Source organism: Canis lupus, chromosome 33 (genome assembly GCF_011100685.1).
Source record: "Canis lupus familiaris isolate Mischka breed German Shepherd chromosome 33, alternate assembly UU_Cfam_GSD_1.0, whole genome shotgun sequence".
NCBI lineage: Eukaryota > Metazoa > Chordata > Mammalia > Carnivora > Canidae > Canis > Canis lupus.
The window spans coordinates 29,042,838-29,067,475 of NC_049254.1; the positions used below are offsets into that span (position 1 = coordinate 29,042,838).

The 24,638-nt window shown below is 45.5% G+C and overlaps 2 protein-coding genes across 3 annotated transcripts in view; one reads left to right on the top strand and one right to left on the bottom strand.

The window, feature by feature from the left end:
• Positions 1 to 496, bottom strand: part of ZNF148 (zinc finger protein 148) — a 119,676-nt gene extending 119,180 nt beyond the window's left edge. Inside the window, exon 1 of one of the 2 annotated variants that reach the window (XM_038583070.1) lies at positions 257 to 496. The gene's annotated coding sequence lies outside the window, so the exon portion shown is untranslated. The remainder of the gene's footprint in view (positions 1 to 256) is intronic. The other variant, XM_038583068.1, reaches the window with a different exon arrangement.
• On the top strand, positions 479 to 17,838 carry LOC119867348 (basic salivary proline-rich protein 3-like). Its single transcript, XM_038582490.1, has 3 exons — positions 479 to 817; positions 12,764 to 12,911; positions 15,257 to 17,838. The coding sequence occupies exons 1-3, from the start codon at positions 479 to 481 to the stop codon at positions 15,364 to 15,366; spliced, it is 597 nt and encodes a 198-aa protein (XP_038438418.1). The 3' UTR covers positions 15,367 to 17,838.
• The last annotated feature ends 6,800 nt before the right edge of the window (positions 17,839 to 24,638 follow it).

Genomic DNA, 24,638 nt, shown 5'->3' on the forward strand with positions numbered 1-24,638 from the left:
GAGGGCGCTGCACCAGGCGCGGCGGCCCAGGCCGGCGGCGGCCCCCGGCCCTGCACACCCACGCCCGCAGCCTCGCGCCCCGGCCCGGCCGCCGCGCCGCCCCCCGCCGCCCCCGCCGCCGCCCGCCGCCCCCCGCCGCCCCGGGCCTGGCCGCCCCCCGCCGCGCCCCGCCGCCCCGGCCCGGCCGCCCCCTCCCCTCCCCTCCCCTCCCCTCCCCTCCCCCCGCCCGGGCCCGGGCCTCCAGGCCCAGCTTTACCGCGGGCGGCCGCCGAGTCGCGCGGTCCCCGCCTGCCAGCGGCCGCAGCTCCAGCCTTCCCCGCGGCCCGGAGAGGAGGGCGAGGGGGGAGGGGAGAGAACTTCGGCTGTGGCAGCTCCGGCGACGGCTCCCACCCCTGCGCCTTTCTCCTCTTCCTCCCCCTCCTCCTCCTCCTCCTCTTCCTCCTTCTCTTCCTCCTCCCAGAGCAGTCGAGACGCAGACATGCCGCGGCTAGAGCGCCGCCGCGGTCGCCGCCGCCGCCGCCCGCGCGGTGCATTGTGGGACGCCTCGCGCCCCGGCCGCCCTCGGCGCGGCGCCCGCCCTCGGCGGCCCTGGGGGCGGGGGGGACCCGGCGGGGAAGCCCCGGCGCCTGCGTGTCACTGCGCCCCAGCCGCGGGGCCGCCGGGCGGGCCGGGAGGGAAGGCGTCCGAGCGACCTCGGCCGGGCCGGGCCGCCTCCTCTCTCCGCTCTCACCCGCCGTCCCCCGGCCCACCTGCGCTCGTGGACCCCGCTCCGCAAACCGGCCAACGCCGTCGGGGCCCGCACCCCGGGAAGCAGGAGGTGAGAACCACCCGGCTCCTGGGCAGGTGCTGCGCAGGGCCCCGCAGGTGTGCATCCCCCCCGGCCCCCCCCCCGCGCTTCACCTGGGCCCCCTCCCCCGGAGCTTCACCTGGAGCCCCCCCCCGCGCTTCACCTGGGCCCCCTCCCCCGGAGCTTCACCTGGAGCCCCCCCCGCGCTTCACCTGGGCCCCCCCCCGCGCTTCACCTGGGCCCCCTCCCCCGGAGCTTCACCTGGAGCCCCCCCCGCGCTTCACCTGGGCCCCCTCCCCCGGAGCTTCACCTGGAGCCCCCCCCGCGCTTCACCTGGGCCCCCCCCCGCGCTTCACCTGGGCCCCCCCCGCGCTTCACCTGGGCCCCCTCCCCCGCGCTTCACCTGGACCCCCCCCGCGCTTCACTTGGGCCCCCCCGCGGCGCTTCACCTGGGCCCCCTCCCCCGCGCTTCACCTGGACCCCCCCCGCGCTTCACTTGGGCCCCCCCGCGGCGCTTCACCTGGGCCCCCTCCCCCGGAGCTTCACCTGGAGCGCCCCCCCCCCCCCCCCCCCGCGCTTCACCTGGGCCCCCCCGCGGCGCTTCACCTGGGCCCCCTCCCCCGGAGCTTCACCTGGAGCCCCCCCGCGCTTCACCTGGGCCCCCACCCTGGCGATTCACCTGCCCCCCCCCGCGCTTCACCTGGGCACCCCCGCGGCGCTTCACCTGGGCACCCCCCTGGCGATTCACCTGGGCCACACACACCCGCGCTTCACCTGGGCCACCTCCTCCCAGCTTCACCTGGGCCCCCCTGGCGATTCACCTGGGGCCCCCCCAGCTTCACCTAGGGGCACCCCTCCCCCGCCCTCCCCCGGGGGCCGGCCAGGCAGACGGAGCTGCAATCGCACCGCCGCCCCTCCCCTGGGGGGTCCTTTAAGTGACCTCAGCCAAGCCGTGGCCCTCTCTGAGGACGCCCTCCTTCAGCTGAGGCTGAGCACCCGGCCTGAGCCGGGCCTGAGCTGCTCCGCTCGCCTCGCGGGGACGGCTCCAGCGGCTCCTCTCTGGTCCCCACCTCGGGCAAGGTGGACCAGGCCCGCCGCCTAGACCTTGAGGGATCCGGAGCCTCGGAAACTCACCACGGGACGAGGCGCCTTCCTCGCCGTCTCCTCCGAATCCCCCGAAGATGTGTTCAGCATCCCTCTGCGATCCGTAACCGTAAGGGAAAGGAAAGGGGTCACAGTGTCTGTGCGACCATTTCTGGAGTTCTCCTTCCCTCGTCCACGCCCACCTTCCCACCCCTTTGCCAACTGCACGTTCATTGGAATAGTGCTTTTTGGCGAAACTCCAAACTCCCGCATTCTGCGCTTGAGATGGCACTGAATTAGATTAGTGTCTGCAAGGTTAATGTTCCCCCAGGCCGAGCCTTAGTAAATCGGGAGTTTACAAATAGCGGAGGCCCCCGAGGTTCAGCCTAATTTAGACACAGGTAACTAAGAAGAGCACGGATAAGCCAGAGTTCCAGCATCAGCTCTCCATGTGATTTGTCCAGTCGAAAATACAAATTTTCATAAAATGATGGTGCATCTCGTGAATGCTAATTGCAACAAAGCAGTGACACAAGGTAAGGCAAGAGACAGTTATCTGGAGGACAGCCTTCTGGCAACTTCTAGCATCTGCAATGACATGGAATTCAGATGTTAGAATATAAAGCACCTCTGGCAGCAAAGAAACAGACTGAATATTAGGTAATAGGAAAACTAATAACTGAAAAAGTATTGAAGGCCTGGCAGTCCCACTCAGTGGGTTAAAATTGGTTAGTTTGCCGTGAGGAGTAGATCTAGTTCTCTGCTCAGCACCACAACAGAAACAATAGAGAAACAATTGCCTAACAAGGGCCGACTAAAGAGCACCATAGAGGTATGACATCAGGAGTGATGATGGGGGGACGCCTGGGTGGCAGTGGTTGAGCGTGTGTGCCTTCAGCCCAAGGCATGATCCCTGAGTTGTGGGATCAAGTCCCACATCAGGCTCCCTGCATGGAGCCTGCTTCTCCCTCTGCCTGTGTCTCTGCCTCTCTCTCTCTCTCCCTGTGTCTCTCATGAATAAATGAATAAAATCTTTAAACAAAAAAAAAAAAGAGTGATAATGGGGACCAAGTTTATGGCTTTTCTAAGTCAAACTTCTGGAAATATTTCTCAGCCCCAATTTGCTTCTCCATGCCCCTCTAGCTCACCTCCCCAAATGCCAGTCTTAGGCATTCAGCCTCCTTCCTTTCCTTTTTTCCTTAAAGTTTGAAAATAATTACAGACTCGCAAGAAGTTGCAAAAATACTACACTCATATTTACCCTTTACCCAGCCTCCCCTAAAAGTGACATAAAGTTCAAATAAGATGTCAAAACCAGGGCAGCCCGGATGGCTCCGTAGTTTAGCACCGCCTTCAGCCCAGGGCGTGATCCTGGCGACCTGGGATGGAGTCCCACGCCGGACTCCCTGTGTGGGGCCTGCTTCTCCCTCTGCCTGTGTCTCTGCCTCTCTCTCTGTGTCTCTCATGAATAAATAAATAAAATCCTTTATTTAAAAAAATGTCAAAACCAGGAAATTGGTGATGGTATATTACCTCAAACTAGACCACAAAACTTACTTACCTTTTTTTCTTTAAGTCTGCATTTGTGTGTGTGTGTGTGTGTGTGTGTGTGAAGTCTTATTCCATGTATGGATTTGTATAACCACCACTACAACCAAGAGCTAGAACTGTTCATCCCCACAAAAGAACTCCCACCTGCTACCTTCTTATATTCACAAATCCACCTCCCCTTCCATTCCTCCTATTCCATCCCTGTCCCCTAGTAACTACTGTTTTTCATCTCTATAGCTTTGCTATTTCAAGAGTGTTATATAAATGGAACCACACAGTATATAACCTTTAAGTTTGATGTTTTTACCTAAACAGAATACCCTTGAGGACCAGCCAGACTGTTGCAGATAGCAAACATTCACTTCTTTCTATTGCAAACTAATACCCTATTGTATGTACCAGGGTTTGTTCATTCCCCAGGTGAGGTACAGTTGGGTTGTTTCCAGTTTTTTTGCCATTACAAATAAAACTGCTATGAACATTTGTGTACAGGTTTTTGTGTGAACTTAAGTTTTCATTTTCCTGGCATAAATGCCTTGAGAGTATGATCAGTGGGTCATGAGGTAAGTATGTATTTAATTTTTTAAGAAACTGTCACTATTTCCCAGAGTAGCTATATCATTTTACATCCCCACTAACGATGTATGAGAGATCCAGTTTCTCCCCCATCCTCACCAGTACTTTGTATTATCACCCTTTTTTGTTAACTGTTTTAACTGGTATATAGTTCTCTCTTCCCAAAACTGGCTCCTGAACAGGATGCCAGACATCTCTGTAACTCCTCCTTTCCTTGGTATGCTTTTTTTTTTTTTTGGTATGCTTTTAAATAAGCATACAAGATCACAGGCCCTTTTTGTTGAAGGATTTCATCATGTATCGCTGTAAAGAAACACAACTCTTAAGGGTAAATTATATTTCTTGAAACACTTAAGTTTATATAGCTTATGTCTCTTTTGACACTCTTTTTGAGATAGCTCCAGGAAACCTCTGTTAAGTGGGCCTAGAAATGTCTTCTGGGAGATGTCCACATTAGACTAAGCTGCTCAGGACACAGTCCACAGGTAGCAAACTTCAATGCCCAACAAGCCAAGCAGGTAACATGAATAGATGACACAAGCCAGATGCAAAGACAATTGACATTGGAGGGACTATGAAGAGCCAGAGCTAATCTGAAGGGCACAGAAACAAACTACTCATTTCCAGCTGATGATTTCCAAGTGGGATGCGAAGATCAGAAAATGAAGAAAAATCAGGAATCTGAATTTTGGGGTGAACTCTCCCAAATATCGGTGTTGGCAACTAATTCCACTTTAAAACAGGGAAGCATGTCAGACAAAACAGGTCTGTGGGTCAGATTCAGCCTACAGCCAGCATTGTATCTTTTTTTTTTTTTTAAGATTTTATTTATTCATGAGAGACACAGAGAGAGAGAGAGAGGCAGAGACACAGGCAGAGGGAGAGGCAGGCTCCATGCAGGGAGCCCGGCGTGGGACTCGATCCTGGAACCCCAGGATCACACCCCGGGCCGAAGGCAGATGCCCAACCGCCGAGCCACCCAGGGATCCCCCACCAGCATTTTATCTTATCTGATGTGGACTAACCCAGAGAAGGCTGGCAGCACTGCCCTGACGGGGAATTCTGAGTGCCTCCCAGGGCCTCTTTCTGTTCCTCTGGTTCTGGAATGGCTTCTTTCAGCCTTGTGCCTCTGGCTTCTCTTGGAAAGGAATGTACCCTCTCTTGTCCCCAAAGACTTCACGAGGTCTTCAAAACCTTCTATACCAACCATCTTCCAAATTTCCTGGACTTCCCAGGCTCAGGAGTATGTGGAAGCACTATCTTCTCTACCCATGTGGTTGCCTGCGGCACAAGCTATTTGTGAAGTCTGTTTCTACCTAATGGGAAAACATGGGCTTCTTTTTTGCAATGCTCTAAATCCATAGCCTTGGGATCCCTGGGTTTCGCGGCGGTTTGGCGCCTGCCTTGGGCCCAGGGCGTGATCCTGGAGACCCGGGATCGAATCCCGCGTCGGGCTCCCGGTGCATGGAGCCTGCTTCTCTCTCTGCCTATGTCTCTGCCTCTCTTTCTCTCTCTCTCTCTCTCTCTCTCTGTGACTATCATAAATAAATTAAAATTTAAAAAAAATTAAATCCATAGCCTTGTCAGAGATTGGTCCAAAGGAGCCTGCCCCCCCCACCACCACCACCCCGCTACATCTTGTCATTCCTACTAGACCCAGGGAAACGGCTTTTCCTGTTCCCATGGACCATCTTTTCCTGAGACACCTCCCCGAGTTCCTGCTGCAGATCTGAAGGGCACTTCACATCATTGATATGTTCTAAAATTAATGACCAAGATAGGGAAACAAATTAAATGCTCATCAACAGATGAATAGGTAAAGAAAAGGTAGTGTGTATATATGCAATAGAATATTTATTCAGGCTTTAAAAGGAAGGAGATCCTACCATTTGTGACAACATGGATGAACCTAAAGGACATTGTACTAAATGAAATAAGGCAATCACAGAAAGACAGCTACTGCATGATCCCACCTACATCAGCTATCTAAAATAGTGTCATTGAAAAAAAAATAAAAATAAAAAAAAATAGTCTCATTGAAGCAGAGAATACAAAAGTGGTTGCCAGGGGCTGTGGGGCAGGGGAAATATGGACTTGGTATTCAATGGGTATAAAATTTCAGTTATGCAAGACAAATAAGTTCTAGGGATCTGCTGTACAACATTGTGCCTGTAGTTAACAATAAGGTATTGTGCATTTCAAAATTTGTTTTCTTAACAAATCTCAAATGTTCGGGGAGGAGGGTGGGGGGTGGGAGTGAATGGGTGACGGGCACTGGGTGTTATTCTGTATGTTAGTAAATTGAACACCAATAAAAAATAAATTAAAAAAAAAACATACTATTGAACAATTCAGAAAAAAAAAATCTCAAATGTTCTTACTGAAAAAAAAAAAGAGAGAGACAAATAGACAAGGAAACTCTGAGAGGTGTTGGATATGTCTACTCTCTTGAATGTGGTCATGGCACCGGGGTTTGCATGTGTCCAAACCCAGCAAATTGCACTCATCAAATATGTGCAGTTCTCTGAATATTAATCACACTTCAACAAAGCTGTTAAAAAAAAACATTTAAAAAACATCATGAATGGCCTACTCTCTCCTACTTAGGATATATAGTTTAGGTGGTAAATCCCTCCACCTCCCTGGAGCATCTGAGTACTGAGTGATGCTAATTTTCATCAGCTGGGAAATAACTATAGTTTTCAGGGATTCAAGGGAAGACATGAGTGAAAAGTCAAGATGCAAAGGAACACAAGAATGAATGAAAAGAAGGCCGTAGGGGCGCCTGAGTGGCTCAGTGGTTGAGCGTCTGCCTTCGGCTCAGAGCATGATCCCAGGATCCAGGATCGAGTCCCACATCAGGCTCCCTGCATGGAACCTGCTTCTCCCTCTGCCTATGTCTCTGCCTCTCTCTCCGTGTGTCTTTCATGAATAAATAAATAAAATCTTTAAAAAGAAAAGAAAAGAAGGCCTTGTAACAGAATCATATTGGCAGGAAAGGAAAACATAAAGTCAAACATTATGAGGATAATATCCTATTAGGACCTGGTGGTTAAATCCACAGCTGCAACTAACCCCTCCTGGATTTGAATCCTACCTCTACCATTTACTAGCTTTGCAACCTTAGCAACTTTACTTCTCTGGGCTGTCAAGTGCCCCATCTAGAAAATGGGACTAATAATAGTACCTTCGTCTTAGAGTTGTTAAGAATAGCAAGTATTAATACATGTTTTAGAACAATTTCTGGCGCAGAGTTGAATGTTCTGTATTTTTTCGGATACAGATGGTCCCTGACTTCCAATCACTTGGTTTACGATTTTTCGACCTAATGGTAGTACAAAGGCAATATGTATGCCAGACTTCAAATTGTGCAGTTTGACCTTCTCCCGGGCTAGCAGTGTACAGTGTGATGCTCTCTCGTGATGCTGGACAGCGGCTCCCGGTCAACCACAAGACCAGGAGAGTAAGCAGCAGGTATGCTTACAACAATTCTGCACCAGGTGACCATTCTGTTTTTCACTTTCCCTACAGTATTCAATAAATTACATGAGATATTCAACATCTTATTATAAAAAAGGCTGTTGTGCTAAACGGTTTTGCCCAACTGTAGACTAATGGAAGTGTTCCAAGCACGTTTAAGGGAGGCTAAGCTACGACGTTCAGTGGATTGGGTGCATTAAACGCAGTTTCGATTTATAGTATTTTCAACTTACAAAGGGTGTATCAGGACCTAATCCCATCATAAACTGAGGAAGATCAGCGTTATTATTCCTGTTCTTGTCCTTGTTATTGTCACTGCTAAAAGGGACACAAGTATGATGCTGAACCAAATTTCCTAAAAATAAAATTTAATAGGGAAAAAAAGTCAGTTCCGCAAGTGGATTGAGGCAAGGGAAAAGAGAAACTATACAAGTACTCCCTCAAAGATTATTTCCATGGAGAAGTATTTTACAGAATGTTTAGCATGGGGAATAAAAACGTTATATGATAGCTAGATGGAGCTAGGAAAAAAACTAAGCAATTAAGCTGCAGAGAAAATATGTAACATTATTCAAAGAATTTATTTCTGAGCATAATCTTTGCCTGAATAATTTTATTTATAAGGCTGATGAAATTGGTCTATTGTGAAGATGCTTGCTATTTTCTACTCAGAAAATACCAATAAATTAAGTTCCTACCTCTTCTCTCTCAAAGTTCAAGCAGAATGAAGAAAAATTAACTACTCATATATATTAAAGCTGTGGGTTTTATAAAAAAGAAAGAATGGCAATTGGAAAGTTTTATTATTCTAGAGCTTTCAAAGATTTCATACATTTGCTGACTGCCAGGTAGTGCAATATAACGCCCAGATGAATTTTTCTTTTTTATTTTTACTATTTTCTTATCATTTATTTTTATTTTTTTAAAAGATTTTATTTATTTATTCATGATAGACATAGAGGGAGAGAGAGGCAGAGACACGGGCAGAAGGAGAAGCAGGCTCCATGCAGGGAGCCCGATGTGGGACTTGATCCCGGGACTCCAGGATTGCGCCCTGGGCCAAAGGCAGGCACTAAACCGCTGAGCCACCCAGGGATCCCCTATTTTCTTATCATTTAAATTAAAAAAACATGTCACAGGGATCCTTGGGTGGCTCAGCGGTTTAGCGCCTGCCTTCAGCCCAGGGCGTGATCCTGGAGTCCCAGGATCGAGTCCTGCATGGAGCCTGCTTTTCCCTCTGCCTTGTGTCTCTGCCTCTCTCTCTGTGTCTCTCATGCATAATAAAAAATCATAAATAAATAATAAAAAGCATGTCAGAATTTTGGACTTCCCAGAAAATATTAAAACTACCCTGTCCACTGGAAGGCCTGTGCAATAGAGTGTAGACATTTTCATGTGCTACACTGAACACCTAATACTGTAAACATACTATAATGATAATGTCTCACATGGAAAAAGAGAAAATGCTGGGGTAGCAGTAAGCCATAGCTTTTTAAAATGTTTTTAGTTAAGCTTTGAGGAGAAAAAAGACTTTTCCCCTAAAGTATCATGTATGAACCTACAACACCCTGATCACTTTCTCTCCTTCTGGACTATATGGATAACCTGGATCACCTCTTAGAACTGGTCCTAGGGGCACCTGGGCAGCTCAGTCAGTTGAGCATCCAACTCTTGGTTTTGACTCAGGTCCTGGTCTCAGTGTCATGAGATGCAGCCGGGGTCCTTGCTCAGCTCAGAACCTGCTTGAGACTCTTTCCTTCTCCCTCTCCACTGCCTCCTACTCCTCCCCCCTGCTCAAGTACACACACAGGCTCCCTCCCTCTCTCCCTCTCTTGCTCTCAAATAAATATATAAAATCTTAAAAAAAAAAAAAAAAAAAAACTGGTCTTAAACTTTAGCTGCAGTGGCTGCACTGCTACGTGTGTATACATAGGACATTGCACATTGCACATACCCTTGGATCACCACAGTTTGGCCCCCCTCCCAGCTCCCGCTGTATAGTATGACTAGTTAGCAAGTTGGTGACCTACACAAAGGGAGACACAGCCATTTAATCTCTTGCCAGACATCACCCTCTTAGTGCAATGCTGAACAGGTCTCTCTAAAGAGCTCTTGCTACCTCTGCAGCCAGTCAACTTAATAGTTTGCTTTTTTTTCCCCCTGGGTTTTTGTTTTCCTTTCTTTTCTTTCTAAATGAGGTGTGAAAAAGCTCTAGGTTCAGTTGAAGTTCCTGATGAAGAAACACACCTGAGATTTTTTTTTCAGTGATAAAATCTGCATATTTGTATTTCAAACAATGTTGCCAAAACTTGATGTAAATTCCCTTTTCCTTTTTTCAGCTTAATGAATTCAGCCTAAATCTTTATAACATGTGTTCCATGTCTTAAGAATATATGTACATTAACAAACAAACAAACAAACAAACCTGGGCACCTGAGTGGCTCAGTCAGTTAAGCGTCTGTCTTTGGCCCTGGTCCTGATCTCAGGGTCCTGAGATGGAGCCCCACATCAGGTTGCAGCTCAGTGGGGAGCCTGCTTCTCCCCCTCTGCCCTTCCGCCCAGCTCGTGCTCTGTCTCTCAAATAAATAAATAAATTCTTTTAAAAAAAACCAAAAACCTACCCTGTTGCTAAACAATTGTGGACATAACACAGAGAAAGTTTGTTTCCCAAAAAGTGACCATTTTCCTAGCTACCGATGTTCACTATAAACATTTATTACAAACCCACGTATGTGCAAGGCTCAACAAAAGAGGTAAAAAAGGTACAGGGTTACCCTAAAGTTCATCAGCTCTGAGGTAACTATGGTTTGAAGGGATTCAGAGGAAGAAATGAGTGAAGGTCAAGATGCACAAAAGCACAAGAATGAAGTTCTCGGGGGGAAGCTGTGTCACCCTTTCTTTTTTTATTATTATTATTTTTTTTTTTTTTTTATTTATGATAGTCACAGTGAGAGAGAGAGAGAGATAGATACAGGCAGAGACACAGGCAGAGGGAGAAGCAGGCTCCATGCACCGGGAGCCCGACGTGGGATTCGATCCCGGGTCTCTAGGATCGTGCCCTGGGCCAAAGGCAGGCGCTAAACCGCTGCGCCACCCAGGGATCCCTGTGTCACCCTTTCTTTGATAGCGATAATTGATGTTGCATAAAGTCAACCATTTTACACTTTCCTGAAGAAAATTATATAGCTATGTAAGCTTCATTCTTCCCTTATGAAAAAGAGGGGAAGGGAGGAGCTCAGAAATCAGCCGATTTGGGCTTTAGTTTTGTTCCTAAGAAAATGTTTCAATGTCACAGCTAAAGTCATTACCCGTTTAGCCTCAGACCCGCTGCCATCTGACTCTGCACGTGTGCCCCGCAGACCTCTAGCAAGGATGGCTCTGGCATCCAAAATCCTGGAGTCCAGGGGGATCCCTGGGTGGCTCAGAGGTTTGGCGCCTGCCTGAGGCCCAGGGCGTGATCCTGCAGTCCCAGGATCGAGTCCCACATCAGGCTCCCTGCATGGAACCTGCTTCTCCCTCTGCCTGTGTCTCTGGCTCTCTCTCTCTCTATGTCTATCGTGAATAAATAAAATAAAATCTTAAAAAAAAAATCCTGGAGTCCAAAGGGAGGGCTCCCAGTCAGCATGGAGCTGGTAATATTTGGGGCATTTTGTTTCAAAGGCCAGAGAAGTGTGCAGCGTATTGGGAAAGTTTTCTTTTTTTTTTTTTCTTTCTAATGTTTTGGTTGTTTACAAAATTAAACATCAGTTATTTGGAATTTCCATTTATACCAAATATCACAGTCCCCGAGATGCCAGGTAGTAGAGCTATTACAGAAAAGAAATAGTTGGGATGCCTGGGTGTCTTATTTGGTTAGGTGTCTGCCTTCAGCTCAGGTCATACTCTCAGGGTCCTGGAATCAAGCCCTACATCGAGCCCCACATCAACCCAACATCTTCAAGCTCCTTCCTCAGTAGGGAGTCTGCTTCTCCCTCTCCCTCTGCTCCTCCCCCTGTTCATGTGCGCCTCTCTCTCTCTATCTCAAATAAATAAATAAAATCCTTTAAAAAAAAAAAAAAGAAAAGAAAAAAGAAAAGAAAAGGCAGCCCAGGTGGCTCAGCAGTTTAGCGCCGCCTTCAGCCCAGGGCGTGATCCTGGAGACCCAGGATCGAGTCCCATGTCGGGCTCCCTGCATGGAGCCTGCTTCTCCCTCCTCCTGTGCTTCTGCCTCTCTCTCTCTCTCTCTCTCTCTCTCTCTCTCTCATAAATAAATAAAATCTTTAACAGAAAAAAAAAAGTGCACGTTATACCAACTCTCTTCTATGCAAGACCTACATTAGGACCTGTTCTGGTGACTGAAAGAAATCCAAAGGGGATTTTCGTTTTTACCAAAAAAGGCAAAAAGTGAAAAGAGAATTCAGGGCTCGTTCTGCAGCGAGCTGTCACCCGGCAGCACGCACCCTTGGCCCCTCAGCCTCCTTCCCTGGGGACTACACCCAACATCTCAGCATCCAGCTGCACAGCTCTGAACTGTGTCTGTGACCACCTGTGCTTTCTCTCGACTTATTCTGTGCATCCGTTAGCAAGATGTGTCCCTAAGATTTCAGAAAGGCCTAAGAGAAGTCATTTTTGGGGGGGTCTGATAATGCTCAAAACTTTTTTCATATACATTTGTGGCAATTGCTTCCTTGCTTTATACCGTTTCAGCTTACAAGTTTTCGAAGGAATGCTCTACTTCCAGATACTGGGGGGAAGAACTGGGCATAATAAAATAACATTAAATGTACTGAAAACACGCATGGGGTATGGATTTTAATATTAATTCAAATATTTGATATTGATCTTATAGCTACTTCACACTGAGTAAGAGAAAGCATGCCCAGATCTGTCTCCCCTCTGTGCTGTAGCTTTCCCTACAAACCCCGTCCTCTGTCACCAGAGGGACCAAAAGTCTCTTAGGCCACAGACAAACATTTTACCTCATTTATGACCTCTTCCTGGGCAGAGAAGAGAGAACAATGTCATGTGAAGCAAAGACATTAGAATTTGAGCCTACCTGTCTCAAATAGCAAAACCAAAGGTAATGTCCCCAGGGCGAGGAACAACCCTCACTGCTGTCACTCAACTATGTTTTCTGAATGGCTGGTATGTGTCAGACTACGTGCTGAGTGTTAGTGACATTCGTTTCCTTGAGAAATTTGTGTATTTGTTTTCCTATTCATTAACCAAATTAATACTGCTTGTCTGGTACCAGACACTTAATACCCGAAGTGCCATGGTAACTACAACACTCCCCCTCCCCAACAGGAGCCGGCAGTCTTCGGTGGGAGCACAAGATATGAAGACGACACTTGCTTCAGGGGGATGCACTCTGAGCCAGGGAAAAGCAGGGGATCCCAGACCCAGCTTCTCGATGGCTTCTCCCAGGTGACATTCATGCTGGACCTGAAAGGAGGTGACTTGGGGGTTCTGGTGGAGTTCTGGACCAAAAAGGACCAAAAGGAAGCAGAATGCAGTAGAGTCCTAGAGCCAGAGAGCTCAGTGCAATAACTGGGACCTGCCAGTTATTCAGAATGAATGAGCGCAGGAAGTGGTAAAGAGAGACAGAGAGAAAGAAGGGGAGACTGGGCTGGTGGAAAGCACCAGAAAGCACCACAGTGGCTCACAGGCCCAGCAGAAGCATCTAACCTTTGTCCTGAGAGCAGGTTTCCCCCAAAGCACGGCTGGGGTGGCAAGGAAGAGGAGTGTAGGCGGTACACAAGCCAACACTTTTTGTTGATGTTGTTGTTGGTAGTTAGTAGATTTAATATGCATTTGAAAAATATATGACTCATGCATCTGACATATCACTTCTCTTAGATTATTGCTTAAGGTGAGGCTGAGTGACAAGAATGATTCAATTCATAGGCAAAATATTAAATATGATCTATTAGAGTTGGTACATGAATAATCATAAATGACTGATGTTGGGGAAAACAGCCTAAGACCAAGAGAGTTCCAGGGGAAGATTTCATGCAGGGAAGCAACCTGAGCCGACTTCCGAGTTGGAAGGAAGACTCTGGCTGTAGAGAATGCTAGAGTAGCATTTGTCAAACCTCCACTTACAGTCCAGACTCTGAAACCAAGTTTAAAGCTGTAACTGGCAGGGAGTTTCTCAGTGAAATATAATGGGATCGAATAAATAATATCACACAATATCACATATAACACGACACACACGGATACACATACTCGCAGTGGTGTGTTCATTTGTTCATTCACTCAAGTACTTTGCACAGAGCATATACCATACGCGAGGCACATAGAATCCAGCTGCTGAACACGATAGCGTCCTTGGGCTCACAGGGTTGACACATTGGTGAAGCGAGGACACAATGAGACGGCAACCAAATACATACATAAGACAATATTCTTTTTGCAGGAAATTTTTTTAAAGATTTTATTTATTTGAGAGAGAGAGAACAAATGGATGAGGAGCAGAGACAGAAGCAGACTTCTTGCTGAGCAGGGAGCCTGATGCATTACAGGTCTCAATCCCAGGACCCCAGGATTATGACCTGAGCCAAAGGCAGACACTTAACCAACTGAGCCACCCAGGCCCCCCTGGTGTGCAGGAAATTTCTACATACAAAAGACAATTTAAAAGATGGTACGCTTTTGGTTTTTTTAATTGAATTTTTTAAATTTAATTTAAATTCAATTTATTAACATATAGTGTATTACTAGTTTCAGAGGTAGAGTTCAGTGATTCATCAGTTGTGTATAACACCCAGTGCTGGGATCCCTGGGTGGCGCAGCGGTTTAGCGCCTGCCTTTGGCCCAGGGCACGATCCTGGAGACCCGGGATCGAATGCATGGAGCCTGCTTCTCCCTCTGCCTATGTCTCTGCCCCTCTCTCTCTCTCTCTCTCTCTGTATCATAAATAAATAAAAAATTAAAAAAAAATAACACCCAGTGCTTATTCCATCAAGTCTCCTCCTTAATGCCCATCACCCAGTTACTCCACCTTCCCACCCACCTCCCCTCCAGCAACCCTCAGTTGGTTTCCTGGCTAGGAGTCAAAGATGGTAAGATTTTAAAGGCAGTAAATCCAAGAGAGGAATGTCAGCTCCACATAGGGTGTTTCTCACTCTGTGTCTCAAGATTAGAAATAGTGCCCAGAACATAATAGCTGCTCAAATATATCAGTGGAATGAATGAATGAGAGATTTTGTTGGTTCAACTTAAGGAGTAACAATAGAAATTAAGAGAAATAGATGGGTTCAGGGCACTAGGGTAGCTCAGTTGGTTAAACATCTAACTCTTGATTTCAGCTCAGGTCATGATCTCACGGTCGTGTGATCAAGCCTGGCATCTGGCTCCACGCTCAGCAGGGAGTCTGCTTGAGATATTCCCTCTCTCTCTCTCCCTCTACCCCTCTCCCTGTTCATGTACTCACTCTTGCTCTCTCTCACTCTCTCAAGTAAATAAAACTTTAAAAGAAGAAATATATGGGCTCAAGGATATATTTAAGAGATAAAATATTTAAGAGATAAAAATATTTAAGAGATAAAATACACAGGGCTTAGTGTGCAAAATAGATTTAGGGGCTGAGAGACAAAAAGAAGAGGAACTGGCCTATTCTAGACATAGTAACCAGAGTGATCATGGGATTTCTCCACTTAAACCCTCCCACGGCTCCCCACTGTCCTCAGAGTAAAACCCAAAACTTTACAATGGCAATCAGGCTATACGTGATCTGACTTGGGTACCTCCCTGACCTCATCTCTAATCATCTCCCCCTCGTTCTCTCTGTTCCAGCCGCACTGGCCAACTTGCTGTTTCTCAAACCCCCAGTTCAATTCCTGGACAAGGCTTTGAACTTGCTATCCTCTCTTCTTGAAATGCTATTTTCCCAAATATTCATATAACACAGTCCTCGTCCTTGGAGGTGTCTCCTTCTTCATAAGATCTATTTCTGACCGCCCCCTCTAATACCACAATTCACTCTCCATGGCATTCCTTGGTCCACCTGCTCAGTTCCCCCAACGGCATTTATTGTGATACATATCTCACTCTAACACGGTATATAATTTATTTATTATCTTCATTGTCTGTTTCCCCACAAGACTGTAAACTCTCCTAAAGCCTGTAACACTGCTTGGCACATTGCAGGTGCCCCATAAAATGTTTATTAAATAAAGAAATGAAAGATGACGCTTAGTTTTCTGGTTTGAGTAACCGGGTGGATGGTGACTCACTGAGGCAGGAAACACAGGAAGATGAGGGATTTAGTGGGAAAAAGCAGTTCAGTTTGGGACATGCTGCCTCTAAGTGTCTTTGAGACCAACACCCAGGTGGGAATGACGTTTAGGCAGTTGCATTTATGGGCCTGGCGCTAAAAAGAGGGTCACTGGAATATAAATTCGAGGGTCTCTGGATTACAGATGGCATGTGAATGAGTGTCACTGGCAAGAAAATGTATGTAGAGAAGAGAAGAACTTTGAGAAAAAGTAGGAAGGGAGAGAGACAGCATGGTCGGGAGAACCCGTGAAACAGAGAGAAAGAAGAAACAGGGAATGAGGAGGAAAAACAGGAGTTGTGAAAGTCCGTGGGAAACTCCTTCTAAGAAGGAAGTTATATTAGTTTTCTGCAGCTGAGGAACCATTACCCCAAAACTTAGTGGCTTCAAACAATGCACCTCTAATATCTCACTCTTTCTGTAGGTCACGTGTCCATGTACCACTTAGCTGGGTCCTCCGTTTTAGGGTATCCTACAAGGCCACAATCAGGGTGTTAGCCAAGGCTGTCGTCTCATCTGAAGGGCTGACTGGAAAGGGACCCCCTTCAAACTGTTAGCAAACTGTTCCTATTATTGGCAGGATTCAGCTTTCTGAGAGCCGTTTGGACAAGGGCTCCTCAACTATCTCATCCTTCTCAACTATCTCACAACCCAGGAGCTTGCTTCAACAGAGCAAATGCTCAAGAAGACTCGGGAAAAGTGTAAGCAAGTCTTTCATAACTTAACCTCGAAAGTGCCACGTCATCCCATCTCACTTTTGTCTTACTCTCTTCATTAGAACAAAGTTCCCAGGCTCAGCCCACACGCCAGGGAAGGGGATTACAAAAGGGAGTGAATACTAGGAGGTGGAGATCACTGGGATCCATTTTCCAAACTGCCTCCTGCAGAAGATATGTCAGCAGTGTTAGGTGTCGAAGAGTAATCAAGTATCCAAGGGATCTGGCAATGAGGGGAAGCCATTTGTTATTTTAAAGAGAGCTAGCTTACAGTCCCGTAAGCCAAGGCCAGATCATAATATACTGAGGAATGAATCTGAATAGAAGAAGTAGAGACAGCAATCTGAAACAATTCTTTCAAGATGCTTAGATATGAAGAAAAGGATAGAGATAGGGTGGCAAAAGGAAGGAATGATGGGTTTTTAAAAAAAAAAAAATGAAAGAGATTTAAACGTGTTTAAATGTTATTGGGTAGTCATGAATAGAATGGAAGAGATTGTGGTCAGTCAGAGACAAATCACTCAGACAGTTCAATAACGAGTAGAGAAGACCAGTAGTGAGTCTAAGAGAAGATGATGAGGGCCTAGATAATCGCCTTTTATCAAGCCCGTGCTGTGCTGTCCAGGCTTATTGTACTATCTCTATTATCTCACTTAATTCAACTCTCAAAGGTAAGACCTTTATCACCATTGTATAGATCAAGAAACAGGCCTAGAGAAACTAACTCACCCAAGGTCACATAGTAAATAAGAGGAGTAAAATTTTAAATCAACCTGTAAGCCAGTGGCTCTCAAAGTGCAGCCCCAGACAAGCAGCGACAGCTAACAGGAACTTATTAAAAATGCAAATGATCAAGTCCCACCCCAGACCAAGTGAATCCGAAACTCGAAACTCGAGGGGTAGAGACCAGTGACTTGTGTTTTAACATGCTCCAGAGAACTCTGAAGTCTGAGCAGCACTGCTCCAGGTACTACTACCTCTCAAGGCCCAAACTAGGGCGGGTGAGAGAATTAGTCAGGAAGTTAAGGGAGAGTATCAAGGTAAAGAAACCCAGGATGCCTTCTAGGTTTCTAGCTTAGATGACTGACAGAGAAATCACCAGAAGAGGGAGGAGGTCTGGTAGAGAAAGATGGTGAATTTAGTTTTGGACAAGCTGATTCTGAAGTTCCTGTAGCCACAGGTGGAGCTATCTAGCAGACAAATAAATATATGTGTCAAGTGGTTGAAAGACAGGCCATGACAGACAGGCCTGCCCCTAATATTTGCAGGGCCTGGGACAAGAGTAGAAGTTACCATACAGGCATACGAGCATCTAAATATTTAAAAGTTGTAAGTCAAACTAACTTATTGTTAAAATATTTGGTCTCTTGGGATCCCTGGGTGGCGCAGCGGTTTAGCGCCTGCCTTTGGCCCAGGGTGCGATCCTGGAGATCTGGGATCGAATCCCACGTCGGGCTCCCTGCATGGAGCCTGCTTCTCCCTCTGCCTGTGTCTCTGCCTCTCTCTCTCTCTCTCTCTCTCTCTCGCTGTGTGCCTATCATAAATAAATAAAATTTTTAAAAAAATAAAAAATAAAATAAAATATTTGGTCTCCTTTTACCCTGACCCACATATCTTCATGATGACAAAAACTGTTAAATCATGCATAAATCAATGGCTTTTATATGACTGAACGTTGGCAAAATGGCCAGGACACCATGAGAGTTCTCTTGATCGGTTGGCAGTTAGGATAAGTCATAATAAAATATATACATAATTCATGAATTGCTGTTTATTTCCTCCGTGAAATTTATTTATTTATTTATTTATTTTTAAATTTATTTTTTCATGTCTTCATTTCAGCAAAATTTTCAATAATGTTATAATGAGGTTTTTCACATAATTTGTGTGCAATTGATAGTGTGATTCAAAAAGTTAAAAAAAATAAATGTAATAATATTCAAAGTACCCAAAATTTTAAATAAGTTGTCATTAAAAATGTAAATCAAAGAAATAGTAGTCTTTAAATATCATCCTTCATATAAGTTTCTCAAAGTTCTTTTCTTCAAAACTATTCAAAACTATTAAAATTAAAAAGCAAAATACAAATTATAATTATTATCAACCATTTAAGTCAAAACTACTGGAAGTTGAAAGTTTTAATTTTCTGACAATTTAAGTCTTACTGAATATTTTTATCAAGATAGACTTATTACCAATTCCAGCAATGTTCATTTTTTAGTTATCTTCTGCTGCATAACAAAGCACCTCAAAACTTAGTGGCTAAAAATAATCTCTTAATTTCTCATCATTCTGTGGATTGGCTGACTGGTTCTTCTTTTAGTCTCTCTTAGGGTGGCTCAGCTGGAGCTGGGGGGTCTAGGATGATCTCATTCACATCTGTGAGGCCTTTGCGGGAATGGCTAGGAGGCTGGGACATCTCTCTCTACATGGTTTCTCATCATTCCATAGTCTGAGTGTGCCTTTCTTATATGATGATCGGATCCCAACAGGAAAGCAGAAGTTGCTAGATCTAAGGCCCTGTCCCCAAACCGACACAGTCTCTTCTGCCCTGTTCTACTGGTCAAAGCAAATCATAAGGTCATCCCAGATTCAAGTGGAGAGAAACAGACTTCTCTCTCTCTCTCTTTTTTTTTTAATATTTTATTTATTTATTTATTTATTTAATTATTTATTTATTTATTTATTTATGAGAGAGCACGAAGGAGAGGAAGAAGCAGACTCTGTGCTGAAAATAAGTCAATCAGAGAAAGACAATTATATGATCATATGATCTCACTCATATGTGGACTTTAAGCAACAAAACAGAAGATCATAGGGGAAGAGAGGAAAAAAATGAAACAAGATGAAATCAGAGGGAGAAAAACCATAAGAGATTCTTAATCATAGGAAACAGACTGAGGGTCCCTGGGGGGGAGGTGGGGGTGGGGTGGGGCAACTTGGTGGTGGACAGCAAGGAGGGCACCTGGTGTGATGAGCACTGGGTATTATATGCAACTGATGAACCACTGACCTCTACCTCTGAAACCAATAATACGTTATATGTTAATTAATTGAATAATAATAATAATAAAATGACTACGCTGAGTACAGAACCTAATGTGGGGCTCAATCTCACAACCTTGAGATCTTGACCTGAGCTGAAATCAAAAGCGGGAGGCTTAACACACTAAGCCACCCAGGCACCCCTCCTTTTTTTTAAAGTAGGCTCCATACCCGTCATGGGGCTTGAACTCACAGCCCTGAGGCTGAGTCCCATGCTCCACTGACTGAAGCCACCAGACACCACAGATGCCAATTCTTGATGGGAGAAATGGCATGAGTGAACAAAGATGGGAAGAATTCTTGGCAGCTATCTTTGAAAATAATGTACCACAAGCCATCTGGTCGGTTATCTACAAAGCCTCACACATGTTATGCCTAGATCTACATATACACAAATTTAAAATTACCCTATTAAATGATAGGATATACGATTAATAATAATGTTTAATATTGTAAAATTCCTCCGTCACTCTGTGCTACTACTGGGGAATACCAAGAGAATCACAATTTAGAATGTGGAGAGTAGCAAGAAAATGATGTTCAGCACTACTGGGAAACACTTTGTTATGCAATAATCTATTATACTCATGCAGTCTGAGAAGGATTTGACAAATTAATTGTCTAAATACTTACCCTGCTCCAATCCTCTCCAAACTCAGAAGCAGCACGCATCTCCAATGTCAGAAGCATAAGTTTGGAGGCAGTTGCTTTTTATTTGAGGAACACAGGGCAAGCAAGGTGGAGAAGGGTTTCCCTGGGACCTGAACAGTGCTAGTTAGCAGAGAGGATGTTTAGAGATACAGGTGACACCATACCTGTGCTGAGTGCTGGATCCTGAACGATAACGGTGCCTAGGGAGTCCTCAATGAATTTACACTGTCTGTGTTTGCACAATCAGGGGCCATTAAAGTACATAATCTAGGGCAGGACCCTCTCGTCTAAGTGTAACGGAGGTGCTGGGTAGGTCCCATTGGAAAGGGGTAACGGGAGATTGAAAGACAGAGAATCCAGGAAGAGTGGTGGGAGCGAGAAGAGTTGTGGGCCAACAGAGATGAAACTCTGGGGAATAGACACAATGTTTATAGAATAGAGGGGCTGAAAAAGCCATCAACAGAGAAAGTGACTAAATTATGGCATATTCATTCTATGAACTATTAAGGAACGGCTTTCTCTCATTCTCTCCATCCCTCTGTCTTTGTTTCTCTCTTTCTATATATGAATGGACCAATTCCTAAAGTAAAACAAAATAAAAACAACCAACAAGGTGTTGAATAATAAGTATAAGATTACTTACATAATATTTATGTTTTTAAGATTTAGTTTGTTGGAGAGAGAGCTCAAGCACATGAGTGGGGGGCAGATAGAGGTAGAGGGAGAGGGAGAAGCAGGCTCTCCACTGAGCAGGGAACCTGAGCATCTCGGGGCTCAGTCTCAGGAGCCCAAGATCATGACTTGAGCAGAAGGCAGATGCTTAACCAACTGAGCCACCCAAGCGTCCCAACTTATATTTATACCACACACACACCTGCATAGAAAAAGGACTAGGGACGCCTGGGTGGCTCAGTGGTTGAGCATCTGCCTTCAGCTTAGGTCATGATCCTGGAATCCTGGGATCGAGTCCCACATCGGGCTCCCTGCATGGAGCCTGCTTCTCCCTCTGCCTGTGTCTCTGCCTCTCTCTCTGTGTCTCTCATGAATAAATAAATAAAAGTTAAAAAAAGAAAAGAAAAAAAGAAAGACAGACAGACTAGAAGAAAATACACCAAACTGCCAAGAGTTTGGAAGTGCAAAGGCAAATTTTCACATTTTATTCAGCAACTGAGAATAATTTGTTGCCTCTGAACATGAGTTTTCTTTTATGTAAAGCAGAGATAATAGTCACCTTATGGAGTTCTTTCTTAAAAATTGAGACATAATTCACTCACCACAAAATTCACCCCTTTAAAGGATATCACTCAGGTTTTTAATACATTCACCAAGTTGTGCAGCCATCACTACCATCTAATCCAGAATGTTTCGCCACCCCATAAAGAAGCCCTATACCCATTAGCAGTCATTCCCTACTCCCCCCTTCCTTCTAATCCCTGGTGACCCCTAATCTACTTTCTGCCCCTCTGGATCTGGCTATTATGGACATTTTATATAAATGGAATAATATAATATTTCAAGGCTCAGGGCAGCCCAGGTGGCTCAGCGGTTTAGTGCCGCCTTCGGCCCAGGGTGTGATCCTGGGGACCCCAGATCGAGTCCCACGTCGGGCTCCCTGCATGGAGCCTGCTTCTCCCTCCTCCTGTGTCTCTGCCCCTCTCTCTCTCTTTCTCTCTCTCTCTCTCTCATAAATAAATAAAATCTTAAAAATATATATTTCAAGGCTCATCCATGTTATACCATGTAACAGTGCTTTATTCCTTTTTTGGCTAAATAATAGTCCATGGGATGAGTGTATCACAACCTGTTTATCCATTCATCAGCTGACAGGCTTTTGGACTGTTTCCATCCTTTTGCTACTATGAATATTGTTGCCATGAAAGTTCCTGTACAAGGTTTTTTTGTGAGCATGTGTTTTCATTTCTCCTGGGTATATATCTAGGAGTCAAATTGTTGAGTCATATGGTAACTCTATGTTTAACTTTTGAGGAACTGCCAAATTCTCTTTTCTTAAGATGTATTTATTTATTTTAGAGAGAGAACACGAGCAGGGGAAGGCTAGGGGGAGAGGGAAGGGGATCTTAAGCAGACTCTGCACTGAGCACAGAGGTCCACGCAGGGCTCGATCTCACGACCCTCAGATCGATCTCATGACCATGTGCCACCCAGACGTCCCTTGCCAAATTCTTTTCTACAGCAGCAGTACTATTCTACACTCCCATCAACAATGTGTGAAGGTTCCAATTGTTCCACATCTTGTCTACATTTGGAATTGTTGGTCTCTTTGAATCACAGCCATCCTAGTGGGTGTGATGTGGTATCTCAGTGTGGTTTTGATTTGCATGTCTCTGACAGCTAATGATGTTGAGCATCTTTTCACACGCTTATTTTCCATTTGCGTATCTCCTTTGGAGAAATGTGTATTTCTTTTGCCCATTTTATTTATTTTTATTTTTATTTTTTTAAACATTTTATTTATTTATTTATTTATAAGAGACACAGAGAGAGACAGAGAGGCAGAGACACAGACAGAGGGAGAAGCAGGCTCCATGCAGGGATCCTGACGTGGGCCTCGATCCCGGGACTCCAGGATCACGTCCTGGGCTGAAGGCGGTGCTAAACCGCTGAGCCACCCCAGCTGCCCTCTTTTGCCCATTTTAAAATCATATTGTTTTTCTCTCCATTACACACTGGATATTATCATATAGGATATATACTGGATATTAATCCCTCATCAGATATGGGACTTGTGAATATCTTCTCCCATTCAGTGGATCATCATTTCACTTTCTGGATAGCGTTCTTTGAAACACAAAAGCTTTTCATGTTGATGAAATCCAAATTATCTCTTTTTTAAAGCTGCATTGATGTCATAGTCTGAAAAATAATGCCTGAGGTAAGGTACCAAGGATTTACTCCTACGTTTTCTAAGAGTTTTAGCTATAAAACTATATGTTTTAGCTCTTACATTTAGGCTGTTGATCCATTTTGAGTTAATCTTTTTTTAAAAAAAAAGATTTTATTTATTTATTCATGAGACACAGAGAGAAAGAATCAGAGATGCAGGCAGAGGGAGAAGCAGGCTCCTCGCAGGGAGCCCGACGCGAGACTCGATCCCAGGACCCCAGGATCACACCCAGAGCCAAAGGCAGACACTCAACCACTGAGCCACCAGGTGTCCCTGAGTTAATCTTTACGTGTGGTGATAGGTCATAGAGTTCTTATGCTGATTCTACAAAATGAATATTGCATACCCCAAGGCATATAGTAAGCTCTCAATGACTGGCAGTTAGTATTATTGTTGTATGATTTGTTTTTAGAAACCACCAAACACACAGTAGTTATTGAACAAAATGCAAAGGAAGAGCAATCTTATTATTCTGTGGTCACACCTTCTTTTTTGAGAAAAAAACAATCACTCACACTGATTGCCCACCTTATTCACCATCTTTGGCAACTGCTGCTTGTTTCTTTTTTTTTTTTTTTTTTTTTTTAATTTTTTATTTATTTATGATAGGCACACAGTGAGAGAGAGAGAGGCAGAGACACAGGCAGAGGGAGAAGCAGGCTCCATGCACCGGGAGCCCGATGTGGGTTTCGATCCCGGGTCTCCAGGATCACGCCCTGGGCCAAAGGCAGGCGCCAAACCGCTGCGCCACCCAGGGATCCCCTGCTGCTTGTTTCTGAAGGATGAAGACTTGCCTTAAGTAGAGACTTCACAGCAGAGGCAGTTCCCAAGGGCGCCCCCAGCACCATCCTGGGAAATGGGCTACCTCTGGCACAAGCACAACCCTTCCCAGGGTGACTGCACAAGAAGGAAAACATGCATTTTGACGTAAGCGTGTGTCATGAAACTTCCCCGTTGCATCCTTGGGTTTCCATTTTCACACGATTGTGTATTTCTTCATAGGAGTTTCATGTAGAATTAATTAACTTTTGAGGATTCACCTACTGCCCAGATGCTCTGATCATCTGTACTCCAGCTACCCAAATACGTCAAATACCTTCTCTGAATTTTCCGTATTCCCAGTGGCTCCACACAGGTCTGTCTTTGGGATAGTCTTGCTGAAACCTCAGTGTCTTTGATGGGAGGGTGGGGTACAGTTAGGGTGGGGTAGGGGAAACTTTGCCCCCAGAGTACATTTGGCAATGTCCAGAGACATTTTTGGTTGGGACAGCTGAGGGAGTACTACTGGCGTCCAGCGGGTAGAGACCAGGGACACTGCAAAATATTCTGCGATGCACAGAACAGCCCTCCAAAACAAAACTTATCCAGCCCCAAATGTCACTTGTGCCAAGGTTGAGAAGCCCCAACTAGCTGAGAGGTGATTAGGCCCCCATGTTGGACTAGGGCAGCAAGATGGGATGGTTCTCGAATCAGACACGTCTGGCTTCAAACCCCAGCTCTACCGCTGAGCACCCCTATGGCCTTGAACAAGCTCCTTAACCTCTTTGAGCCTTAGTTTCCTAATCTAATAACACAGCTGATAAA

Coding starts and splice junctions, on each gene's coding strand:
- LOC119867348 (XM_038582490.1), top strand. CDS start 479: ATGCCGCGGCTAGAGCGCCGCCGCGGTCGCCGCCGCCGCCGCCCGCGC. Junction 818..12,763: donor CGCACCCCGGGAAGCAGGAG/GTGAGAACCACC, acceptor CCTCCCCAACAG/GAGCCGGCAGTCTTCGGTGG. Junction 12,912..15,256: donor CATGCTGGACCTGAAAGGAG/GTGACTTGGGGG, acceptor TCTCTGTTCCAG/CCGCACTGGCCAACTTGCTG.